We start from the raw sequence: 22,041 nt of genomic DNA, 5'->3' as shown, positions 1-22,041 counted from the left end.
CTTGATTCAGGATTTCCCATTGGATAAGAGTTTGATAACCCCGTCCAGAGAGGTCAAACGCAGGTTAATAATTTAATAAGAGCTGATCTATAGCATATTTAATCACAGACCTCTATAAGCATGCATACTGTCTGTCCTACGTTTCTTTAATTGAGTTAACCCCCAGCAGCTGATTAATTGCTCTAATAGCCTCATTTATTCAGGTTGGATCCGTTTTTGATAACATCCATGCTTGCGTACACAGTTGGGCTAAGCTGTATTAGCAATTATTAACACCCCCTGAAGCTCTCTCTCTCTCTTTCCTTCTCTCTTTTCCTCTCACTCTCTCTCTCTCTCTCTTGCTTCCTCTTTCTCTCTCTCCTCTCTCTCTCTCTTTCCTTCTCTCTCTTTTCTTTTGTCTCTCTCTCTCTCTTGCTCTCTCTTTTCTTTGCTCTCTCTCTCGCTCCCTCTTTCTCTCTTTCCTTCTCTCTCTCTCTCTCTCCTTTTCGCTCTCTCTCTCTCTCTCTCTCTCTCCCTCTAGCTTTCTTTCTCTCTGTGGTCATCAGTTGGAGGCTGCTGAGGGGAGAACGGCTCATAATAATGGCTAGAAAGGAGCGAATGGAATGGCGTCAAATGTATAAGTCCGCTCCAGCCATTACCACGAGCCCGTCCTCCCCAATTAAGGTGCCACCAACCTCCTGTGGTGTGCAGTGCTGCTGTACAATGGCTTGCGAAAGTATTCACCCTCTTGGCATTTTTCCTATTTTATTGCCTTTTCCTATTTTGTTGCCTTATGACCTGGAATTAAAATAGATTTTGGGGGGGTTTGTATCATTTTATTTACACAACATACCTACCACTTTGAAGATAGAAAATATGTTTTAATGTGAAACAAACAAGAAATAAGACAAAAAAACGGAAAACTTGAGAATGCATAACTATTCACCCATTCTCAATGGGATTGAGGTCTGGGCTTTGACTAGGGCATTCCAAGACATTTAAATGTTTCCCCTTAAACCACTCGAGTGTTGCTTTATCAGTATGCTTAGGGCCATTGTCCTGCTGGAAGGTGAACCTCCGTCCCAGTCTCAAATCTCTGGAAGACTGAAACAGGTTTCCCTCAAGTATTTCCCTGTATTTAGTGCCATCCATCATTCCTTCAATTGTGACCAGTTTCCCAGTCCCTGCCGATAGTAAACATGGTGGTGTTCTCGGGGTGATGAAAGGTGTTGGGTTTGCGCCAGACATAGTGTTTTCCTTGATGGCCAAAAAGCTCACTTTAAGTCTCATCTAACCAGTGTACCTTCTTCCATATGTTTGGGGAGTCTCCCACATGCCTTTTGGCAAACACCAAATGTGTTTGCTTATTTTAAAAGCAATTTTAAAAGCAATGGCTTTTTTCTGGTCAGTCATCCGTAAAGCCCAGCTCCGTGGAGTGTACAACTTTAAGTGGTCCTATGGACAGATACTCTAATCTCCACTGTGGAGTTTTGCAGCTCCTTCAGGGTTATCTTTGGTCTCTTTGTTGCCTCTCTGATTAATGCCCTCTTTGCCTGGTCCATGAGTTTTGGTGAGCGGCCCTCTCTTGGCAGGTTTGTTGTGGTGCCATATTCTTTCCATTTTTTAATAATGTATTTAATGGTGCTCTGTGGGATGTTCAAAGTTTCAGATTTTTTTTATAACCCAACCCTGATCTGTACATCTCCACAACTATGTCCCTGACCTGTTTGGAGAGCTCCTTGGTCTTCATGGTGCCGCTTGCTTGGTGGTACCCCTTGCTTAGTGGTGTTGTAGACTCTGGGTCTTTTCAGAACAGGTGTATATGTACTGAGATCATGTGACACTTAGATTGCACACAGGTGGATTTAATTTAACATAATTGTATGACTTCTGAAGGTAATTGGTTGCACCAGATCTTATTTAGGGGCTTTGTGTATGTCCATTACATGAAATCCAAATAAAAATCAATTTAAATTGAAAGGTTGTAATGAAACAAAATAGGAAAAATGCCAAGGGGGTGAATACTTTTGCAAGGCACTGTAGCTACAAGCTGCTGTAGAAGAAATGTTCCCACAGTGTGAGCCACACCTCTCAGGCCTCGTTTCATTTCAACAACCCTCACTTCACATCTACAGCGCTGACCGAAATCCTTTTGGATGTGGCTGCCTGTTGTGGAGCTGTGTGAATGGTAATGAGAAGTAGCACTGAGATGCTAGTGTGATACGGAACCTCAGGCTGTGCTGTGTCCATGTCTGAGGTGGTCCAGCTGATGCCCTAACCTTCCTCCTCACTGCAAGCCCACAAAACAAGGGGTCGTGTGTGTGTGTGTGTGTGTGTGTGTGTGTGTGTGTGTGTGTGTGTGTGTGTGTGTGTGTGTGTGTGTGTGTGTGTGTGTGTGTGTGTGTGTGTATGTATGTGAGCGTCACCTTACTGATTCTACAGGGGTGAATTCAATTGTGTGTAGGTTATTTTTCAGGAAGTCAGACAATAGTTCCCAGTCCTATGTGCTGGTACACGTGACTGTTCCGAAGACCTCTCTCTTTCTCTCCTCGTCCCAGACGGACGTGATGCACCAGAGTGTGTTTGATCTGATCCACACTGAGGACCAGCAGGAGTTTAGGAGGAACCTGCACTGGGCTCTCAACCCCCCGGCCGTGCCCCAGCAGGTGGAGTCACCCCCAGGTCAGTCTTACACTGCGTCTCACTGTCCCCATTTATGCCGGGCCGACGCATTTTCACAAAGCTGTCCAAGGCCACTGTGAAGCCTTTCACATTACTAGCTAGCGATGTATGTTTGATGCTCTGTTGCACATTTACAGATGGCATATATATGCCATAATAATTCATTGAACTTGTGGAAGGGGCTGAGGTGAACTACTAGCAGAAAAGAATACAGATAAATACGAGATGCCAGTTTGATGCTTTGTTTCAGTATGATACTTAGTCGATTTGAAGTAGCCGTTTAACTTTAAAGTGACACACAGATTCAGTGACAGTTTACACCATACTGGTTTGATCATGAAAACATGATCAAATGAAGAACTGCAATGAGTCAGCCTGAAGTCACTCACACCCAATGGGCTAACTTTTCCCTAAAAACAGCTGACCCCAATTTCCCCAGTGGAGCTCTGTGCAGAGAGGGAAGGAGATGGGAGAGAGAGAGGGAAGGAGATGGGAGAGGGAAGGAGATGGGAGAGAGAGAGGGAAGGAGATGGGAGAGAGAGAGGGAAGGAGATGGGAGAGAGAGAGGGAAGGAGATGGGAGAGAGAGAGAGAAGGAGATGGGAGAGAGAGAGAGAGGGAGGGAGGGAGAGAGGGAGGGAGGGACAGAGAGAGAGAGAGAGAGAGAGTGGTGACCTTTATCAGGCACTCCATGACTATGAGGGTAAATGTTAGAACACACACAGCCGTCTGTTTTAATTAGGCAGGGGTTAGAGCTACCGTAGCATCACCGTGGTACTTTAGAACAGGCACGGAATGGAGAGAGGGAGGGACAGACTAGAGCTACACACCCACACACACATGCACATACACACACTCACCAAACATACCGTACTCTAGGAGCATCGGAACCCTGTTGAACAGACATATTAATAGACCACAAATGAAGTAGCCATTGAATATAGTGATTTGACTTTGTCCTTGTCCTGTTTCTATTCCTCAGATGGAAAACCAGTCCCCAGCTCATCCCTGGTGACCTATAACCCCGACCAGCTGCCTCCAGAGAACTCCTCCTTCCTGGAAAGGAACTTCGTCTGTCGCTTCCGCTGTCTCCTCGACAACTCTTCTGGCTTCCTGGTTTGTAACCAATCATATTCCCCCTCTCTCAACCTCATACACACAGGAGTACTGGAGACTGACTCCTTTTGGGAAGATTATTCTTGCAATGTTTGAGCTCATGTTAGAGATTTGCCCTCCATTGAAGACAGCCATTGTTGGACTTATGGTCTGTGTATGCATGTGTATAAGGAAGAAGGCATGCGTGCGAGCGTCCTTACTTCCATGTGTACTGCACTCTTGCTTGCGTGCGTACATATACAAGTGTGTGTGTCAGATCACACCTCAGCTTTATTAGAAGAGAGTGCCACTGTGACTGTGTCCCATGACTGTACTGAGGGAGGCTGAGCCGTACAAGAACAAAGGCCTGGGAATACCCCGACACTTCTAGTCTGGCTCCTGGTGTGGGGTGTCCCGACTCCCGCCAGAGAGCCCCAGAGGCAGGCGCTTTACAGGGCTACTGAACCCCCCCCTATCCCAGAGCTACCCTCCACTACTGATCCCTGAACTACAGAATCCCCTCCACCCCCCTATGTCACCCCTCCTATCCTCCCTCTGCAGAAATCTGAGCATTCTACATTCCAGTGCTTCCTCCCCCATTCTGACCAAAGGATGCTATTTTCTCCCAGCTAGAAAATGCAAGGCTGCCGTTCACTTCCTCCCCTACCTCCCCCCTTCTATCCCTGCCCACTCCTTTCCCCCTACCCTAATCACCCCCTTCCTCCCCTACCTCCCCCCTTCTATCCCTGCCCACTCCTTTCCCCCTACCCTATCACCCCCTTCCTCCCCTACCTCCCCCCTACCTCCCCCCTTCTATCCCTGCCCACTCCTTTCCCCCTACCCTATCACCCCCTTCCTCCCTACCTCCCCCCTTCTATCCCTGCCCACTCCTTTCACCCTACCCTATCACCCCCTTCCTCCCCTACCTCCCCCCCTTCTATCCCTGCCCACTCCTTTCCCCCTACCCTATCACCCCCTTCCTCCCCTACCTCCCCCCTTCTATCCCTGCCCACTCCTTTCCCCCTACCCTATCACCCCCTTCCTCCCCTACCTCCCCCCCTTCTATCCCTGCCCACTCCTTTCCCCCTATCCTATCACCCCCTTCCTCCCCTACCTCCCCCCTTCTATCCCTGCCCACTCCTTTCCCCCTACCCTATTCACCCCCTTCCTCCCCTACCTCCCCCCTTCTATCCCTGCCACTCCTTTCCCCCTATCCTATCCACCCCCTTCCTCCCCTACCTCCCCCCTTCTATCCCTGCCCACTCCTTTCCCCCTACCCTATCACCCCCCTTCCTCCCTACCTCCCCCCTTCTATCCTGCCCACTCCTTTCCCCCTAACCCTATCACCCCCCTTCCCTCCCCCTTAAACCTTCCCCCCCTACCTCCCCCCCTTCTATCCCTGCCCACTCCTTTCCCCCTACCCTATCACCCCCTTCCTCCCCTACCTCCCCCCTTCTATCCCTGCCCACTCCTTTCCACCCTAACCTATTCACCCCCCTTCCTCCCCTACCTCCCCCCTTCTATCCCTGCCCACTCCTTTCCCCCTACCCTATCACCCCCTTCCTCCCCTACCTCCCCCCTTCTATCCTGCCCACTCCTTTCCCCCTACCCTATCACCCCCTTCCCTCCCCTACCTCCCCCCTTCTATCCCTGCCCACTCCTTTCCCCCTATCCTATCACCCCCTTCCTCCCCTACCTCCCCCCTTCTATCCCTGCCCACTCCTTTCCCCCTACCCTATCACCCCCTTCCTCCCCTACCTCCCCCCTTCTATCCCTGCCCACTCCTTTCCCCCTATCCTATCACCCCCTTCCTCCCCTACCTCCCCCCTTCTATCCCTGCCCACTCCTTTCCCCCAACCCTTTCTCCCCTACCTCCCCCCTTCTATCCCTGCCCACTCCTTTCCCCCTACCCTATCACCCCCTTCCTCCCCTACCTCCCCCCTTCTATCCCTGCCCACTCCTTTCCCCCTACCCTATCACCCCCTTTCTCCACTTCTCCGTCACCATCCCAGCACTCTGAGGCCAAAGGATTTTCTCCCAGCTACAGTAGCTAGAGAGCCATAGAGAGCCTATTAGCTTGGTCAGCGGGGGGTCGTACCACTTCAGACCACAGCGGGATCAGAAGCCACTACCCACCCTCGATAATCCGTCTTAAAGAGCCACAGGGTCGTGGGGAAAGGGCTTTAATCTGGAGGAGAGCAACCAGAGAGGAATTTGCTTAGTCAGAGTAGCTCGAGGACTCCCAAAGGACTCATTCTTCTCCTCAGACAAAAAGTTTGTGCTGGATGAGAGAGCGAGAGAGAGAGAGAGAGAGAGAGCGCGAGAGAGAGAGACTGGGCTAGAACACAGTAACATACAAGTCAATGTATTGCTGTAGGGGCCTGCAGGATGGTCCGTGTGCAGTTAGAATAGCATACTCAGAGAGCTGTGAGAGCCTGTGTTTTCGGTTAAAGCTGGCATGCAGGGCTCGTGGTGTGGGTGTGTCAGAGCGGGACCTCCTGCCCGGTGAGCACAAGGGAGAGACCGTGGCATGACCCCCTCGCCCCCTCCACTCCTCCAAGCCTCTCCATCTCACCAGTACAGATCAGGACCATGCAGAGTAGCGGGGGGGCTGGTGGTTTGGGACGGGAGGGGAGGGGGAAGGGAAGAAGAAAGGAGAGTAAGATCGGGGTACTTCTCAACTCTGCGGAGGTCATTTGCGTGAGCGGTAAGCCCAGGGTTTGTCTCGGACTAATTTCCATAGCATTGTTTTGGTAATCCTATTGCTATTTGAGGGTAGACTCCTGACATCATTGCACCTCACCTTATGCCCAGCAGGATCAATGAACAAGTGCTAGGGGGAGATGGGAGGAGAGGGCCATAAGACCCACCACACCATCCTGGCCTCGCGTGAGAGGATACGGGCCGAGAGGAGGAGGAGAAATAGGAAACAGGGAGAGCAGGGGAGGGGTGGACAGAGTCAGGGAGAGGTTAGTTGAGGGGAGGAGGGAGGATGAAGCCCAACTTAAACTCATCAAGGAGAAGAAGAAAGAAATGAATTCCAATTACCGTTCTCGTAAACCTTGTGCACCATTTTTATCTCATCTTTGAATTGTTGACGTAATCACTACAGAGGACGCAGAGCGGAGGACACAGTGTCCAGTTACATTACAGTACTTTGGTGTTTTATCCCTTCCTTGCATGTCCTCTATAATCTTCAATGACTTCCGTCTCCCCTCAAGGCCCCCTCAGCCTTGTACAAAGGGTGTGTCCCAAATGACACCCTATCCCCTGTATAAGTGCACCACTTTTGCCACAGCCCTATAAACCTCTTGTCAAAATCAGTGTGCTAAATTGGGGATAGGGTGCCATTTAGGACGCGGTCCAAGTCTCATCCGGGGGTCATCGGTTCCCTCCTAAACATCATGTTCGTATTATATGAGGGTTTTATTACATACAGCATGTTGTATTGTATCTGACTCTAGTAGAAGGATAATGAACAAGTTAATTGAATCCTTTTTGCTTTTCCTCGTTTTGCTGAAGTTCTGTGAACTCTAATTACATTCGCCCTCGAGCATTCAGCTGTTATAGAAAGTAAAAGAGAGGCATGTGCATAAATGATAATGTTCTCTTGTTTTATAAATCAAACAATATTTAACTTGACATTGTTCATTATAATAATGCCTGTCGTCTCGATCTCAAACACACAAGTCCTTGCACGGTTCTTGTTGTCGTTTGAATCCGTCAGCTAGTAGGCCACGGAATCTTAGGGGGCTACCGTTTGTCTCAGGAAAAAGCCATTTCTTCCTGTGAGAATGTCTTGCGTCGACATTCACTCATGTGCAATGTTATCTCCACAAAGATTGCACTGGAGACCGACTTTGAGCGGGAGACACAGCCCCATCAATATTCCAGTAGGAGATTCAAGCTGTCACATAAATCAAGCTCAAAGAATTCTGCTTTTGCTGGTTTGACAGTTGCATGTCCCAGTGAATTGACACACATACATACAGTAGTTTCATTAGTTCATCCTGGTCGTCTGTGCTGTAATCTCTCGTGATACACTGTTAGCTGACCAGCGCATGCAATATTTGTTTCTGGTTCCGTGATCATTCGTAACCTAGTAGTAGCAAGTCCAGACCTTCATTACATAAACAGAAGGTATGTTCCCCAACCAGAACCAAATCTTGCGTGCTGGCCATTTAAATGAGAGACTAGGTCATTTGTACTGCTCTAGTAGCGTTCTATTCAACTACAGCCCTTCATTACATAAACAGAAGGTACCAGTATGTTCCCAACCTGAAGGTACAGTATGTCCCTAACCTGAAGGTCCAGTATGTCCCTAACCTGAAGGTCCAGTATGTCCCTAACCTGAAGGTCCAGTATGTCCCTAACCTGAAGGTCCAGTGTGTTCCTAACCTGAAGGTCCAGTGTGTCCCTAACCTGAAGGTCCAGTATGTCCCTAACCTGAAGGTCCAGTATGTCCCTAACCTGAAGGTCCAGTGTGTCCCTAACCTGAAGGTCCAGTGTGTCCCTAACCTGAAGGTCCAGTGTGTCCCTAACCTGAAGGTCCAGTGTGATCCTAACCTGAAGGTCCAGTGTGATCCTAACCTGAAGGTCCAGTGTGTTCCTAACCTGAAGGTCCAGTGTGTTCCTAACCTGAAGGTCCAGTGTGTTCCTAACCTGAAGGTCCAGTGTGTTCCTAACCTGAAGGTCCAGTGTGTTCCTAACCTGAAGGTCCAGTGTGTTCCTAACCTGAAGGTCCAGTGTGTTCCTAACCTGAAGGTCCAGTGTGTCCCTAACCTGAAGGTCCAGTGTGTCCCTAACCTGAAGGTCCAGTGTGTCCCTAACCTGAAGGTCCAGTGTGTCCCAAACCTGAAGGTCCAGTATGTCCCTAACCTGAAGGTCCAGTATGTCCCTAACCTGAAGGTCCAGTATGTCCCTAACCTGAAGGTCCAGTATGTCCCTAACCTGAAGGTCCAGTATGTCCCTAACCTGAAGGTCCAGTATGTCCCTAACCTGAAGGTCCAGTATGTCCCTAACCTGAAGGTCCAGTATGTCCCTAACCTGAAGGTCCAGTATGTCCCTAACCTGAAGGTCCAGTATGTCCCTAACCTGAAGGTCCAGTATGTCCCTAACCTGAAGGTCCAGTATGTCCCTAACCTGAAGGTCCAGTATGTCCCTAACCTGAAGGTCCAGTATGTCCCTAACCTGAAGGTCCAGTATGTTCCTAACCTGAAGGTCCAGTATGTTCCTAACCTGAAGGTCCAGTATGTTCCTAACCTGCAGCTTAAGCAGAAATCCACAGGGCAGGCCGGAACTTCAAAATACCATCCCAGTGCACCTCAACTCCTAGTAATTACTCAAAGCCAATTAGCTCTACGTCCTAACGTTTTAACAGGGACAGAAGAAGAAGTTCACTTTCATTAGCTCCATGACACTCATCACTGTCAGTGGAGGAACTGGTGTGTTACCGTGGAAACAGGCCACGGAGAAGGAACAGAACATAACATAGCTCTCTAAGTATCTTCTCCGATGCTTCCTGTCCTGTCCTGTCATGTCACACAAAGAGCTCAGAGCGAGCCTGACACTGACATGTCACATGTCGGTTACTTACTATGAATATAAATAAGTCTTTCTGCCCCCCCCAGCGAACCGTGAGACCTGCATGCACTGCTGTTCTGAATTGTTTGTTATCAAGGTGTACCACGCATCTACGTGATGGAGATAGATGGATGGTTCTACTGTAGTGTAGTGTGTGGATGTGCGTGTGTGTTTCATTGTAAATTAGTGTAGTTCTACACTGTCCCTCTGGGGCTCTTGCAGGCAGGGGAGGAGGAGCGTCTGAAAGTTTTATCAGTCTAAAAGTTCACATTCAAAGGCTTCCCTGGCTTTTCTAATTAGCAATTTGATGAGCAGGGTCATGGCCTGCTGGGTTATGGCTGGGGATGACAGGGGATCCTGTATGTTTACAGTGTGATCAAAGGGCCTCCAGTCAGCCTAGCGAGGGACAGAGAGACAGGCTCAAAGACAGGCTCAGCCATTAAGACTGGGCTCTCTCTCTCCATCTTCTGCTCTCTCTCTCCCCATCTTCTGCTCTCTCTCTCTCTGTCTTTGTGTGTCTATCTCTCTCTCTCTCTCTCTCTCTCTGTCTTTGTGTGTGTGTCTCTCTCTCTCTCTCTTTCTGTCTTTGTGTGTGTCTCTCTCTCTCTCTCTCTCTCTCTCTCTCTCTCTCTGTCTTTGTGTGTCTCTCTCTCTCTCTCTCTCTGTCTCTCTCTGTCTTTGTGTGTGTGTCCCTCTCTCTCTCTCTTTCTGTCTTTGTGTGTCTCTCTCTCTCTCTCTCTCTCTCTTTCTGTCTTTGAGTGTGTCTCTCTCTCTCTCTCTCTGTCTTTGTGTGTGTGTGTCTCTCTCTCTCTCTCTGTCTCTCTCTGTCTTTGTGTGTGTGTCTCTCTCTCTCTCTCTCTCTCCTTTCTAGAGGTGACTGTTGTAAATAATGCTGATTGCGTGCGACGGGGAGAAATGAAACAGTCACTGTTTCAGGCACAGACACTGAGAAACAGGCACTGTTTCAGGCACAGACACTGAGAAACAGGCACTGTTTCAGGCACAGACACTGAGAAACAGGCACTGTTTCAGGCACAGACACTGAGAAACAGGCACTGTTTCAGGCACAGACACTGAGAAACAGAAACTGTTTCAGGCACAGACACTGAGAAACAGAAACTGTTTCAGGCACAGACACTGAGAAACAGGCACTGAGAAGTGAGCACACGTGATATCATCTTCATTGTCACAAAGGCAGCAGAGGAATATGTTATGCATTTGAACGGGAGAGCGAGGAGAGAGTCCTAGTCTCTCTCTAGTCTAGACTGCTGTGGTTGGCTACAGAAGATTGTTTGAAGCATTCACTCTCTCCTGACACTCCTCAGCTCTCTTTACAGCATACAAATGAATAACACCCCACTGTAGTATACAAACAGATAGAAATAGCAAGCCTGACTGACCCAGAGCTCGATTACATTTTTAAACGGTTCAGTTTTACAGGGGTATTGCTCATTCAACCTCTCACTGAAGGTGGAACGACTGTGAACCAAATGCTATTCCTCTAACATGAGTCTGCACGATTTGACAATAACAATCATTCAAACCTACTAGTTTTCTATTTTATTATTTGGCATACTTTTATCCATCGATGAAGAGGACATGCTTAGTGTTTGCCATGTGTATCCTGGGTTGAAGTTATAATAGTCATTTCTGTCTATATATCTCTCTCTGACTTCCCAAACTTCCCCCCACAAAAAATACAGATTGAGGTACATGTATTTATGTGTTTAAAATTGAAATGTTTCTGTTTGCGATCTAAATCCTGTAAACTACATGACTATGATGCAATAAAGGGAAGATGGCACATCAGAGTTGCATTTGACGCTACATCACTTATGACATCACAAACGAGTCAGTTCCGGGGAATTTAAACACGTGACAGCTGTTCATTCACCTGTCAATCTGTGCTCTTGATCTAGCTTCGATAACGTGTGAATTAGGTCCAAAATCTCCTAAATGAATTCTTTGTATGTTGATGACCTCCACCAAAACGTACCCTGAGGAAGAGTGGGGTGGGAAACATCTTCATCAGGAACCTGGATAAGAAGTCGATAAACAAAAACCTGTACGAGACCTTCTCAGCATTTGGAGACATCTACTCTAGCAAGGTAGTTTGTGACGAGAATGGCCATTCCAAGGGTTATGGTTATATTGAATACAAGACACAAGAGGCTGCTGATAGAGCCATCGAGAAATTAAATGGCATGTTAATGGGATAACGAAAAAGTGTGTATCGAGTGCTTTAAGTCACGCAAAGAGTGAGAGGAGGTACTTGAAGCCAAGGCCAGAGAGTTCAACGTGTTTGTCAAGAATCTTGGCAGAGACATGAACGATGAGAAACTGATGGAGCTTTTTGGAAAATATGGACCAACAGTTAGTGTCAAGGTTATGAAAGACGATAAGGGGAAGTCGAGTGGGTTCGGTTTTGTTTGCTTCGAGGGGCATGAGGATGCACAGAGAGCCGTGAACGAGATGAGCAGGAAGGAGCTAAAACGGGAGGCCGATATATGTAGGCCGTGCCCAGAAGAAAGCAGAGCGCCAGACGTTGCTGAAACTCAAGTTTGGGCAGAAGAAGCCTGACCCCAAGGCCAAATACAGAGGTATAAATCTCTTTGTAAAGAACCTGGATGATGCCTTTAATGATCACCGTTTAAGGAAGGTGTTTTCTGCATTCGGAAAACAATCATCAGTGCCAAGGTGATGACGGAGAGCGGACGGAGAGCGGCCGGAGGCAAAGGCTGTTGTTTCCCTCTCCTCCCCCGAGGAGGCCACCAAGGCTGTGATGGAGATGAATGGCCGTATCGTGGGCACCAAGCCGCTTTACGTGGCCTTGGGCCATCGCCCCCATCATCCTGCCGGTGCAGATGCAGCCACTGCCATGAGCAAGCCTCAGTACAAGTATATGTGATAGAATTAAATGTGCCTTAAATAAATACTTAAAGCACAGTACCATAAAGTGTACCAGCAATCAATATGCTCATCATTCATCTGAGTGTGAACTCTATTGTTGTCTGAGCAGTTTGATTGTTGATGTCTGGGAAATCCTATATGTGGAACATACAGCCAGCTTCTCATTCATGAACAAACGTGACTGAAGCAAGTTTTGTTGTGCTCGTGAATCTCTACACCAGACCTGGGTTCAATTAGTATCCATTTTCTTTCAAATACTTTCATCTTTTCGATTTCCTCTGTCTGTGGTGTCAGATGTGCAGGGTTTACACTTTGCACTTTTGAAACTATTCCATTGGTACCAGACAAACTTGAGAGGTTGAGAGCTTCAAGTGCACAAACACGAGTAATATTTAAATACTACTATTTTATTTTAGTAATATAATAGTATACTTTTAGTATTTACTAATAGTATTTTCTACTCCTATTATAAGGTAACCTGCCTAAATAGCTACTGACCGGTAGCACTCACGTCTGCAGCCATGAAATGCTTTGAAAGGCTGGTCATGGTTCACATCAACACCATTATCCCAGAAATCCTAGATTCACTCCAATTTGCATACTGCCCCAACAGATCCACCTGGACAAAAGGAACACCTATGTGAAAATGCTATTCATTGAATACTGCCCATGTTCAACACCATAGTGCCCTCAAAGCTAATAACTAAGCTAAGGACCCTGGGACTAAACACCTCCCTCTGGATCCTGGACTTCCTGACGGGCTGCCCCCAGGTGGTAAGGGTAGGTAACAACACATCCGCTACGCTGATCCTCAACACAGGGACCCCTCAGGGGTGCGTGCTCAGTCCCCTCCTGTACTCTCTGTTCACTCATGACTGCACGGCCAGGCACGACTCCAAAACCATCATTATGTTTGCCAATGACACAACAGTGTCATAGGCCTGATCAACGACAACAATGAGATAGCCTATAGGGAGGAGGGCAGACACCTGACCGTGTGGTGCAAGTACAACAACCTCTCCTTCAACGTGATCAAGACAAAGGAGATGATTGTGGACTACAGGAAAAGGAGGACCGAGCATGCCCCCATTCTCATCAACGGGGCTGTAGTGGAGCAGGTTGAGAGCTTCAAGTTCCTTCAAGTTACTTGGCATCCACATCATCAAACTAACATGGTCCAAGCACACCAAGATAGTTGTGAGGAGGGCACGACAAAACCTATTCCCCCTCAGGAGACTGAAAAGATTTGGCATGGATCCTCAGATCCTCAAAAGGTTTTACAGCTGCACCATCGAGAGCATCCTGACGGGTTGCATCACTGCCTGGTATGGCAACTGCTCGGCCTCCGACCACAAGGCACTACAGAGGGTAGTACGTACGTCCCAGTACATCACCGGGGCCAAGCTTCCTGCCATCCAGGACCTCTATGCCAGGTGGTGTCAGAGGAAGGCCCTAAAAATTGTCAAAGACTCCAGCCACCCTAGTCATAGACTGCTACCACACGGCAAGCGGTACCGGAGCGCCAAGTCTAGGTCCAAGAGGCTTCTAAACAGCTTCTACCCCCAAGCCATAAGATTCCTGAACATCTAATCAAATGGCTACCCATACTATTTGCATTGCCCCCACGCTACTCTCTGTTAGTATCTATGCATAGTCACTTTAATAACTCTACATACATGTACATATTACCTCAATTAACTCGACACCGGTACCCCCGCACATTGACTCTGTCCCGGTACCCCCTGTAAATAGCCCCACTATTGTTATTTTACTGCTGCTCTCTAATGATTTGCTATTCCTATCTCTTACTTTTTTAAGGTATTTTCTTAAAACTGCATTGTTTAAGGGCTTGTAAGTAAGCATTTCACTGTAAGGTCTACACACCTGTTGTATTCGGCGCATGTGACAAATAAAATGTGATTTGATTTGATACTGTCGTCTCACGTTGCTATCCTCCCAAGTCTCGTTCATTACTCGGCTATTGGTTTCCGAACAAATACTGTATGAGAAAGCCTGGACCAACCAGCTCTTTGTTTCTTCTCCCCAGGCCCTGACCCTCCAAGGCCGTCTGAAGTTCCTGCATGGCCAGAACTGCCGGCTGGATGACGGCTGCAACGTGCCCCCCCAGCTGGCCCTGTTTGCCATCGCTACACCCCTCCAGCCTCCATCCATTCTGGAGATCAGGACCAAGAACATGATCTTCAGGACCAAACACAAGCTGGACTTCACCCCCATGGCCTGCGATGCCAAGTATGCCCACACTATTCAGTCTTACTTCACATTATGATGGGATGTTGTTAAAGTTCCACCGGTTATAGCTGGTTGAATTAACATCAATAGATCCCCTTTTAAAAACAGAATTAGTTGTATTCTGGTTGTAATGAGGTCATTTCAACCAGTTTTGCCTGCGGGGGTGTTGCTAGGGTGTTTGTTACTGTGAAGAGCAATTTCTTGTCATGTGGCTATAATATGTTTGAAGTAGTGGTAATTCAAACATGTTTTCACTGCCATTGATGTCCTATTGTATAATAGACTTGCAATGATTATTCTGTCCATATTCTGTCTCTAATAAAAAACAACTAAAAAGTGTTTTAAGTAAGAATAGTCTGATGCCAAAAAGGAAAGGAAATTCACAAGCACCACAATGCCTATTCCGCCCATGCTCTACTAAGGTTTTCCAGCACACAGCTTTGACCTACTACAATAGCTATGTTGGGATTGTACTTCAAACTATGTGTAGGCAGATTGAATAGGATTCAAACTTTCTCAAACAGCCTAATTCAGGCTCTTAGAGGAGGTGCTTCCACAATAATGTGATTTGTACCACATGCAAGGTAAAGTATTTGATTCTTCACACACCACAGTGAGAAGTTCTCATTACGCTACCTTTTCATGCTTTTTAGCTGTTTCGTCTTGTAGTAATGTGGTGCATGCCTGTATTTGCTAAAACATTTATTTTAGCAAAACATATCTTTAAAAATAAATTATCATAATAACATCCTTTTTTTAGGTGTAGGTGGCCAACATAACAATAGGTGGTGCATGTGTAGCCGATGCGAAATGGCTAGCTAGTTAGCGGTGGTGCGCGCTGGTAGCGTTTCAATCGGTGAAGTCACTCACTCTGAGACCTTGAAGTAGTGGTTCCCCTTGCTCTGCAAGGGCCGTGGCTTTTGTGGAGCGATGGGTAACGATGCTTCGAGGGTGACTGTGGACGTGTGCAGAGCGTCCCTGGTTCGCGCCCAGGTATGGGCGAGGGTACGGACTAAAGATATACTGTTACACGTGCGTTGGACATAGTAGCTCAGATAGTTAGAGCCTGTCTGCATGCCTGATTTCTGTAACCGTTAGCTTACCTGTGTAATATTGACATAAGCTCAGAACCAATTGTGTTTCAAATAAGTTATGTTTGTACTTGTATTTATTTTTGCAATAAAGATGGTGAAGCAACAATAATATGAATTTACAACAGGCCTAGGTCAAAAAATACATACAGCCAAATGATACATAGTTTGAAGTACAATATCAACATAGCTACTGTAGTTGGTGAAAGCTGTGTGCTGGAAAACCTTGGTAGAGCATGGGTGCTCGTGAATTTGCTTTCGTTTTTGGCTTCAGACCAATGCCTATTTATTCTCACTTAAAAATATATATTTTTTAATTTTATTTCCATGTTCTTTACACTGGAAGGTGATTATGCAACATTATTATACAACATAATTAAGCAATAAGTCCCGGGGGGGTGTGGTATATGGCCAATATACCACAGCTAAGGGCTGTTATTTCGCACAACGTAATGCGAAGTGCCTGGATATAGCCCTTAGCTGTGGTATATTGGTCATATACCACAAACCCCTGAGGTGCCTTATAGCTAGCTATTATAAACTGGTTACCAACGTAATTAGAAGAGTAAAAATAAACCGGTGGTATATGGCGTTCAGCCAATCAGCATTCAGGGCTCAACCACCCAGTTTATAATACAGCATAACACATGCTCTCCTTATTTATTGATAAGATCCCAGTTTATACTCCTACTTATCATTGCTCAAAGCAAATTGGCAAGAGCAAGGAAACAAAGACTCTAGCAAATATTTACTATGCGATTACACAATGTAGTGGGTTAGATGACTACAGGAGCACAAAATATGGATGAGCTGTTCTCAATGGAAGGGTTCTGAAAAATTATTTCTCACCAAAGCGAGGTGTGACCATGAATATATCATAGTCATCCACTTCGGTGGAAATGACTAGGGACACATAAAGGGGACAGCCCTGGTGCGTCAGACGCGAGCTGATCAGGAGGTCGTCATCCAAATGTTCCCAGGACAACAGTGGTCTACACTGACATCACACAGTGGTGTCTGTTTTTTGCCCAGGCACTACACAGCTGATTCAAATAATCAAAGCTTGATGGTGAGTTGGTTATTTGAATCATCTGTGTAGTGCTTAGGCAAAAACCAAGGGAGGGATGGCGTGCATCTCACGAATGAGTGCAACAACTTCCTCCTTGAGAGTGAGAGCTGATCTCTCCTCTGTTCTAGCAAGACCACCTAATAAATATAAATAAGTGTGTGTGTCGGGAGGGGGCTGTCAAAACTATAAATGAAGAATGGTCTAGATATGTCCTAATTAATTTGCAATATGTAGGATATGTTAGGTGGCTAACGTTTTCTAGGATAGGGTTTAAGGTTAGGAGTGAGGTTAAAGGGTTAATGTTAGGAGTTATGTTAAAGGGTTTTAAGGTTATGGGAAGGGTTAGCTTACATGCTAAGTAGTTGCAAAGTAGCTAACAAGTAGTAAGCAGTTAGTTTAAGTCTCATCATGGACAATTTTAGCTATGTTTGAGTTGCTAGACATCCTTGTTATACGCCCATCCTTCCACCCTCGAGACTTTTCCTATTTCTGAAGTAAATCTCTATTTGTGATGGCATGTTATAGAAGGATCCAGACACTTTTTTTGTGATTTGGTTTGTTTTTTGGGTACATGCCATTTACATGAAAAATAGAGATGTAGGTACAGTCTCCTTTAAGTAACCTTCTGTCTGATGTAACCATACCAAACGTAACATTAACATACTTATTTCAGTGTGCCGGATTTACGTTTACTATGTTACGTATAGTCTATGAGACTGACTGGCACACAGCAATTCACTAAGCAAGCAATGATTCTGATGTTGTTTTAACCTGGTGCAGCACCCTCACTACGTTTTACTTGTGGATGGCGATTTGAGATTTTCTGTGAACACACAGAAAAGTAATTTGACACTATGTGCACGCATTTGGATCATAAATGTCAAGACGGCAAGAGAGACAGTTTATGCCGGAGCAGGAATGTATTCGACAAGTGTTATGAAACAGCGATGCTGTCAGTCTGTCTGGTAAGCATGCACAACCGAGGTTCTGTTTACGTGTGTGTTTGGGGTTCAACCATTTACTACATGCGGTTCAACATAACTCACTCCCTGTTTCTTAACAAATCAATTTGTTTTCTTGGCTATGTTTTGTGGTCTTGGTTGTTCTTAGTCGAGGAAATGCAGCGTAACTAACTAACTGCAGGGTTTATCCTGTCTGAAATATGGCTACCTCGTTACCGTAACTTGGTCTGTACAATGCAAATGAACGTGATTAGAGTGGCAGTTTTCCCAACGTTTGGCGGTTTTAAACTGAACTATATAGTTAAAGTTAGTTACGTTATGATATGATATATTGTGGCGCGTGAACTGACCGTACACATGATCTAATGTTAGTCTTACGTTGGCTAAGGTTACTTAGCTAGGTAACTTTAAATTGGCTGCCAAGGACAATCGCTAGTTTATTTCTGATCCAATTGCACGCAAGTGTTTAGGTCAGAAGTTTACACATGGTGACTTTAGCCTTGTGAAAAACCCTACTTGGCAAGATGTAGCTAGCTAGCTTTCATCACTTGTTGGTTAGCTAACTTACCGTGCCAACGTTAGCTCTCGTCTGACTGGTATAATGTAACGTTAGCTAGCTATCTAGTCAAAACAAAACCACATTCATTGGCTAGCTACCTATATTTGCCTGTTGGTTAGCTAGTTCGCGTTCAGCGGACTGGTGTTAGCTAGCTACAGAGGCTAGCTGTTGTACTTTGTACAAGTAACGTTAGCTAATCAAAATATCCGTTTGCGTTCATTGATTAACCTTAGCTTGAATACCACCATATAACTAGCTATATACATTAGCCTTGGTTTGACCGACAAGTGCGAGAGAGAAATTAATTTATATTTGATAAAAAACTGATGCACCTACAAATTTAGTCAATCCGCCGTTTTTTAAACCCAATTAGTCACTTTAGTCTTGTTTTAATCCAACGTCTTGAATTTGAGCTAGGTAGGCGCAATACATAATTGTAAAACTCAATTGCTAACTGCCCTATTAAAAACATCTGGTATGTGGTTCTCGGTAACGGACGAACGGCTCACGACGAGAGGCGGGGAGTGTGTTGTGTACCACCTACAAGTTGATTGATTTGATTGATTGATTTTTTTATTGATTTACATATGATGATGATAGGGAGATTTTGAATTGAACACTGAGCTTCAACCAGTTGTCTATTATAGGCATTATCGTCTCGTCTATAATAAGGGTGTTTTTGTGAATGTTATTGCATTGCAGGGGGAAGATCGTGCTGGGCTACACCGAGGCTGAGCTCCGGGTTCGAGGCTCTGGATACCAGTTTATCCATGCAGCTGATATGCTCTACTGTGCTGAGAACCACGTCCGCAGTAAGGCTTTTACTATGACATGTCTACTTTTTTTTTTAATAATGGAATATTCCAAATAACATTGGTTTAGAACAGTACCTTGACAATTAGACTTGATGTACATTACAAAAGAATGTGGACACCTGCTCATGGAACATCTCATTCCAATATCATGGGCATTCATATGGAGTTGGTCCCCCCCTTTGCTACTATAACAGCCTCCACTGTTCTGGGAAGGCTTTCCAATAGATGTTGGAACATTGCTGCAGGGACTTGCTTCCGTTCAGCCACAAGAGCATTAGTGAGGTCGGATACTGATCTGTCGGCGTTCCAATTCATCCCAAAGATGGATTTGAGTTCAGAGCTATGTGCAGGCCAGTCAAGTTCTTCCACCGATCTCAACAAACCATTTCTGTATGGACCTCTCGTTGTTCACAGGGGCATTGTCATGCTGAAACAGGAAAGGGAACGTTTGTGAAACATCACAGCACAGTTGAAAAATGGATGGCAAAGGGAAATCAAAAATGGATGGTGTTAAGAGAGATGGGAGGAGTTGAGTGGAGCTGAAGGGTGGGATTAAAAACAACAAGATAACTTGTCAAATATGCTGTGTCCGTAAAATGTATATAGGTTCGGCACTTTTGTGAAACAGCACAGTTAAAAATATATAGCAAAATAGAAATCAAACTGGATGAGCTTCAGCGATAGATGAGAGGGGTTGATGGTAGCTGAAGGATAGGATGGAAAACAAACAAAAAATAACTGTTGTAAAATACATTGTCTGAAATGTGCAGTACCAGTCAAACGTTTGGACACACCTACTCGTTCAAAGTTTTTCTTTATTTTTACTATTTTTTTCCATTGTAGAATAATAGTGAAGACATCAAAACTATGAAAAGACACCAAAAAAGTGTTAAACAAATCAACATATATTTGAGATTCTTCAGTGTAGCCACCCTTTGCCTTGATGACAGCTTTGCACACTCTTGGCATTCTCTCAACCACCTTCACCTGGAATGCTTTTCCAACAGTCTTGAAGGAGTTCCCACATATGCTGAGCAGTGATGGCTGCTTTTCCTTCAATCTGCGGGCCAACCCATCTCAATTGGCTTGAGGTTGATTGCGGAGGCCAGGTCATCTGATGCAGCTCTCCATCTTGGTTAATTATCCCTTACACAGCCTGGAGGTGTGTTGGGTCATTGTCCTGTTGAAAAACAAATGATAGTCCCACTAAGCGCAAACCAGATGCGATGGTGTATCGCTGCAGAAGGCTGTGGTAGCCATGCTGGTTAAGTGTGACTTGAATTCTAAATAAATAATTGACAGTGTCACCAGTAAAGCACCATCACACCACCTCCTCCATGCTTCACGGTGGGAACCACACATGCGGAGATCATCCATTCACCTACTCTGCTTCTCACAAAGACACGGCAGTTCGAACCAAAACTCTCAAATTTGGACTCATCGGACCAAATAACAGATTTCCACTGGTCTAATGTCCATTGCTTGTGTTTCTTGGCCCAAGCAAGTCTCTTCTTATTGGGGTCCTTAAGTAGTGGTTTCTTTGCAGGAATTCGACCATGAAGGCCTGATTCACAGTCTCCTCTGAACAGATTGCGGTTGAGATATCTGTTACTTGAACTCTGTGAAGCATTTATTTGGTCTGCATTTTCTGAGGCTGATTCCTCTAATGAACTTATCCTCTGCAGCAGAGGTAACTCTTGGTCTTCCTTTCCTGTGGTGGTCCTCATGAGAGCCAGTTTCATCATAGCACTTGATAATTTTTGCGACTGCACTTGAAGAAACTTCTTGACATTTTCTTGATTGACTGACCTTCATGTCTTAAAGTAATGATGGACTGTCATTTCTCTTTTGCTTATTTGAGCTGTTCTTGCCATGATATGGACTTGGTCTTTTACCAAATAGGACTATCTTCTGTATACCACCCCTACCTTGTCACAACACAACTGATTGGCTCAAACACAATAAGAAGGAAAGAAATTCCACAAATGAACATTTTAATAAGGCACACCTGTAAATTGAAATGCATTTCAGATGACTACCTCATGAAGCTGGTTGAGAGAATGCAAAGGGTGGCTACTTTGAAGAATCTCAGATATTAAATATATATTTCACTATTATAATACAATGTAGAAATGTGTAGGAAAAAAAAAAAAAAAACCTTGAATGAGTAGGTGTATCCAAACTTTTGACTGGTACTGTATAAAGTATAAATAACCTGGAAGTAGAAGCCTAGGTGTGGTTGTCCAGTAGTTTACTCCAATTAGGAGAGGGGTGGTAGGGTCAGGGCAAAATAAAAAGTAAAATATATTTTTAAAAGATGTGTGTTAAAAATATATGGGGGATTGGAAATCATGCAGACAATTAAATTGATGGAATCCACAATCTATCTGCAATATTAAAACTCATCTACCCCCAACATTTTTTTTTTGTAAGAAAAATATATATATGGAAAGAGCCTTCCCCAAACGTTGAAGCACAGACTCGTCTAGAAAGTCATTGTATGGATTTCCTTAAGATGGAACTAAGGGGCCTAGCCTGAACCATGTAAAACAGCCCCAGACCATTATTTATCTTCCACCAAACTGTACAGGTGGCACGATGCATTGGGTCAGGTAGCATTCTCCTGGCATCCGCTAAAACCCAGATTCGTCCGTCGGACTCCCAGATGGTGAAGTGTGATTCACCACCTCAGAGAACGTATTTCCACTGCTCCAGAGTCCAATGGCAGTGAGCTTTACACCACTCCAGCCGACGCTTGGCATTGTGTATGGTGATCTTAGGCTCGGCCATGGAAACCCATTTCATGAAGCTCCCGACGAACAGTTCTTGTGCTGACGTTGCTTCCAGATGCAGTTTGGAACTCAGTAGAGAGTGTTGCAACCGAGGACAGATGATTTTTACGCACTTCAGCACTCGCCAGTCCCATCTGTGAGCTTGTGTGGCCTACCACTTTGCGGCTGAGCCGTTGTTGCTCCTAGATGTTTCCACTTCACAATAACAACACTTAAAGTTGACCGGGGCAGCTCAAGCAGGGCAGAAATGTGACG

At 45.6% G+C, this 22,041-nt stretch overlaps 1 protein-coding gene across 3 annotated transcripts in view; it reads left to right on the top strand.

Annotated features, from left to right (window-relative positions):
• Positions 1–22,041, top strand: part of ahr1b (aryl hydrocarbon receptor 1b) — an 81,429-nt gene that overhangs the window by 44,747 nt on the left and 14,641 nt on the right. Inside the window, exons 1-5 of one of the 3 annotated variants that reach the window (XM_031824496.1) lie at positions 1,945–2,167; positions 2,538–2,661; positions 3,643–3,776; positions 14,296–14,498; positions 18,882–18,991. In XM_031824496.1, coding sequence (XP_031680356.1) covers positions 2,165–2,167; positions 2,538–2,661; positions 3,643–3,776; positions 14,296–14,498; positions 18,882–18,991 — 574 coding nt within the window. In that variant the 5' untranslated portion in view covers positions 1,945–2,164. Of the gene's footprint in view, positions 1–1,944; positions 2,168–2,537; positions 2,662–3,642; positions 3,777–14,295; positions 14,499–18,881; positions 18,992–22,041 lie in introns of those variants that run through there. The other 2 variants (XM_031824497.1, XM_020482626.2) reach the window with 2 other exon arrangements.

The sequence above is a fragment of the Oncorhynchus kisutch genome, linkage group LG5 (assembly GCF_002021735.2).
Source record: "Oncorhynchus kisutch isolate 150728-3 linkage group LG5, Okis_V2, whole genome shotgun sequence".
In the NCBI taxonomy this organism is placed as follows: Eukaryota; Metazoa; Chordata; class Actinopteri; order Salmoniformes; family Salmonidae; genus Oncorhynchus; species Oncorhynchus kisutch.
Note: the sequence above shows the minus strand (reverse complement) of the source record. Positions and strands in the feature narration are given on the sequence as shown.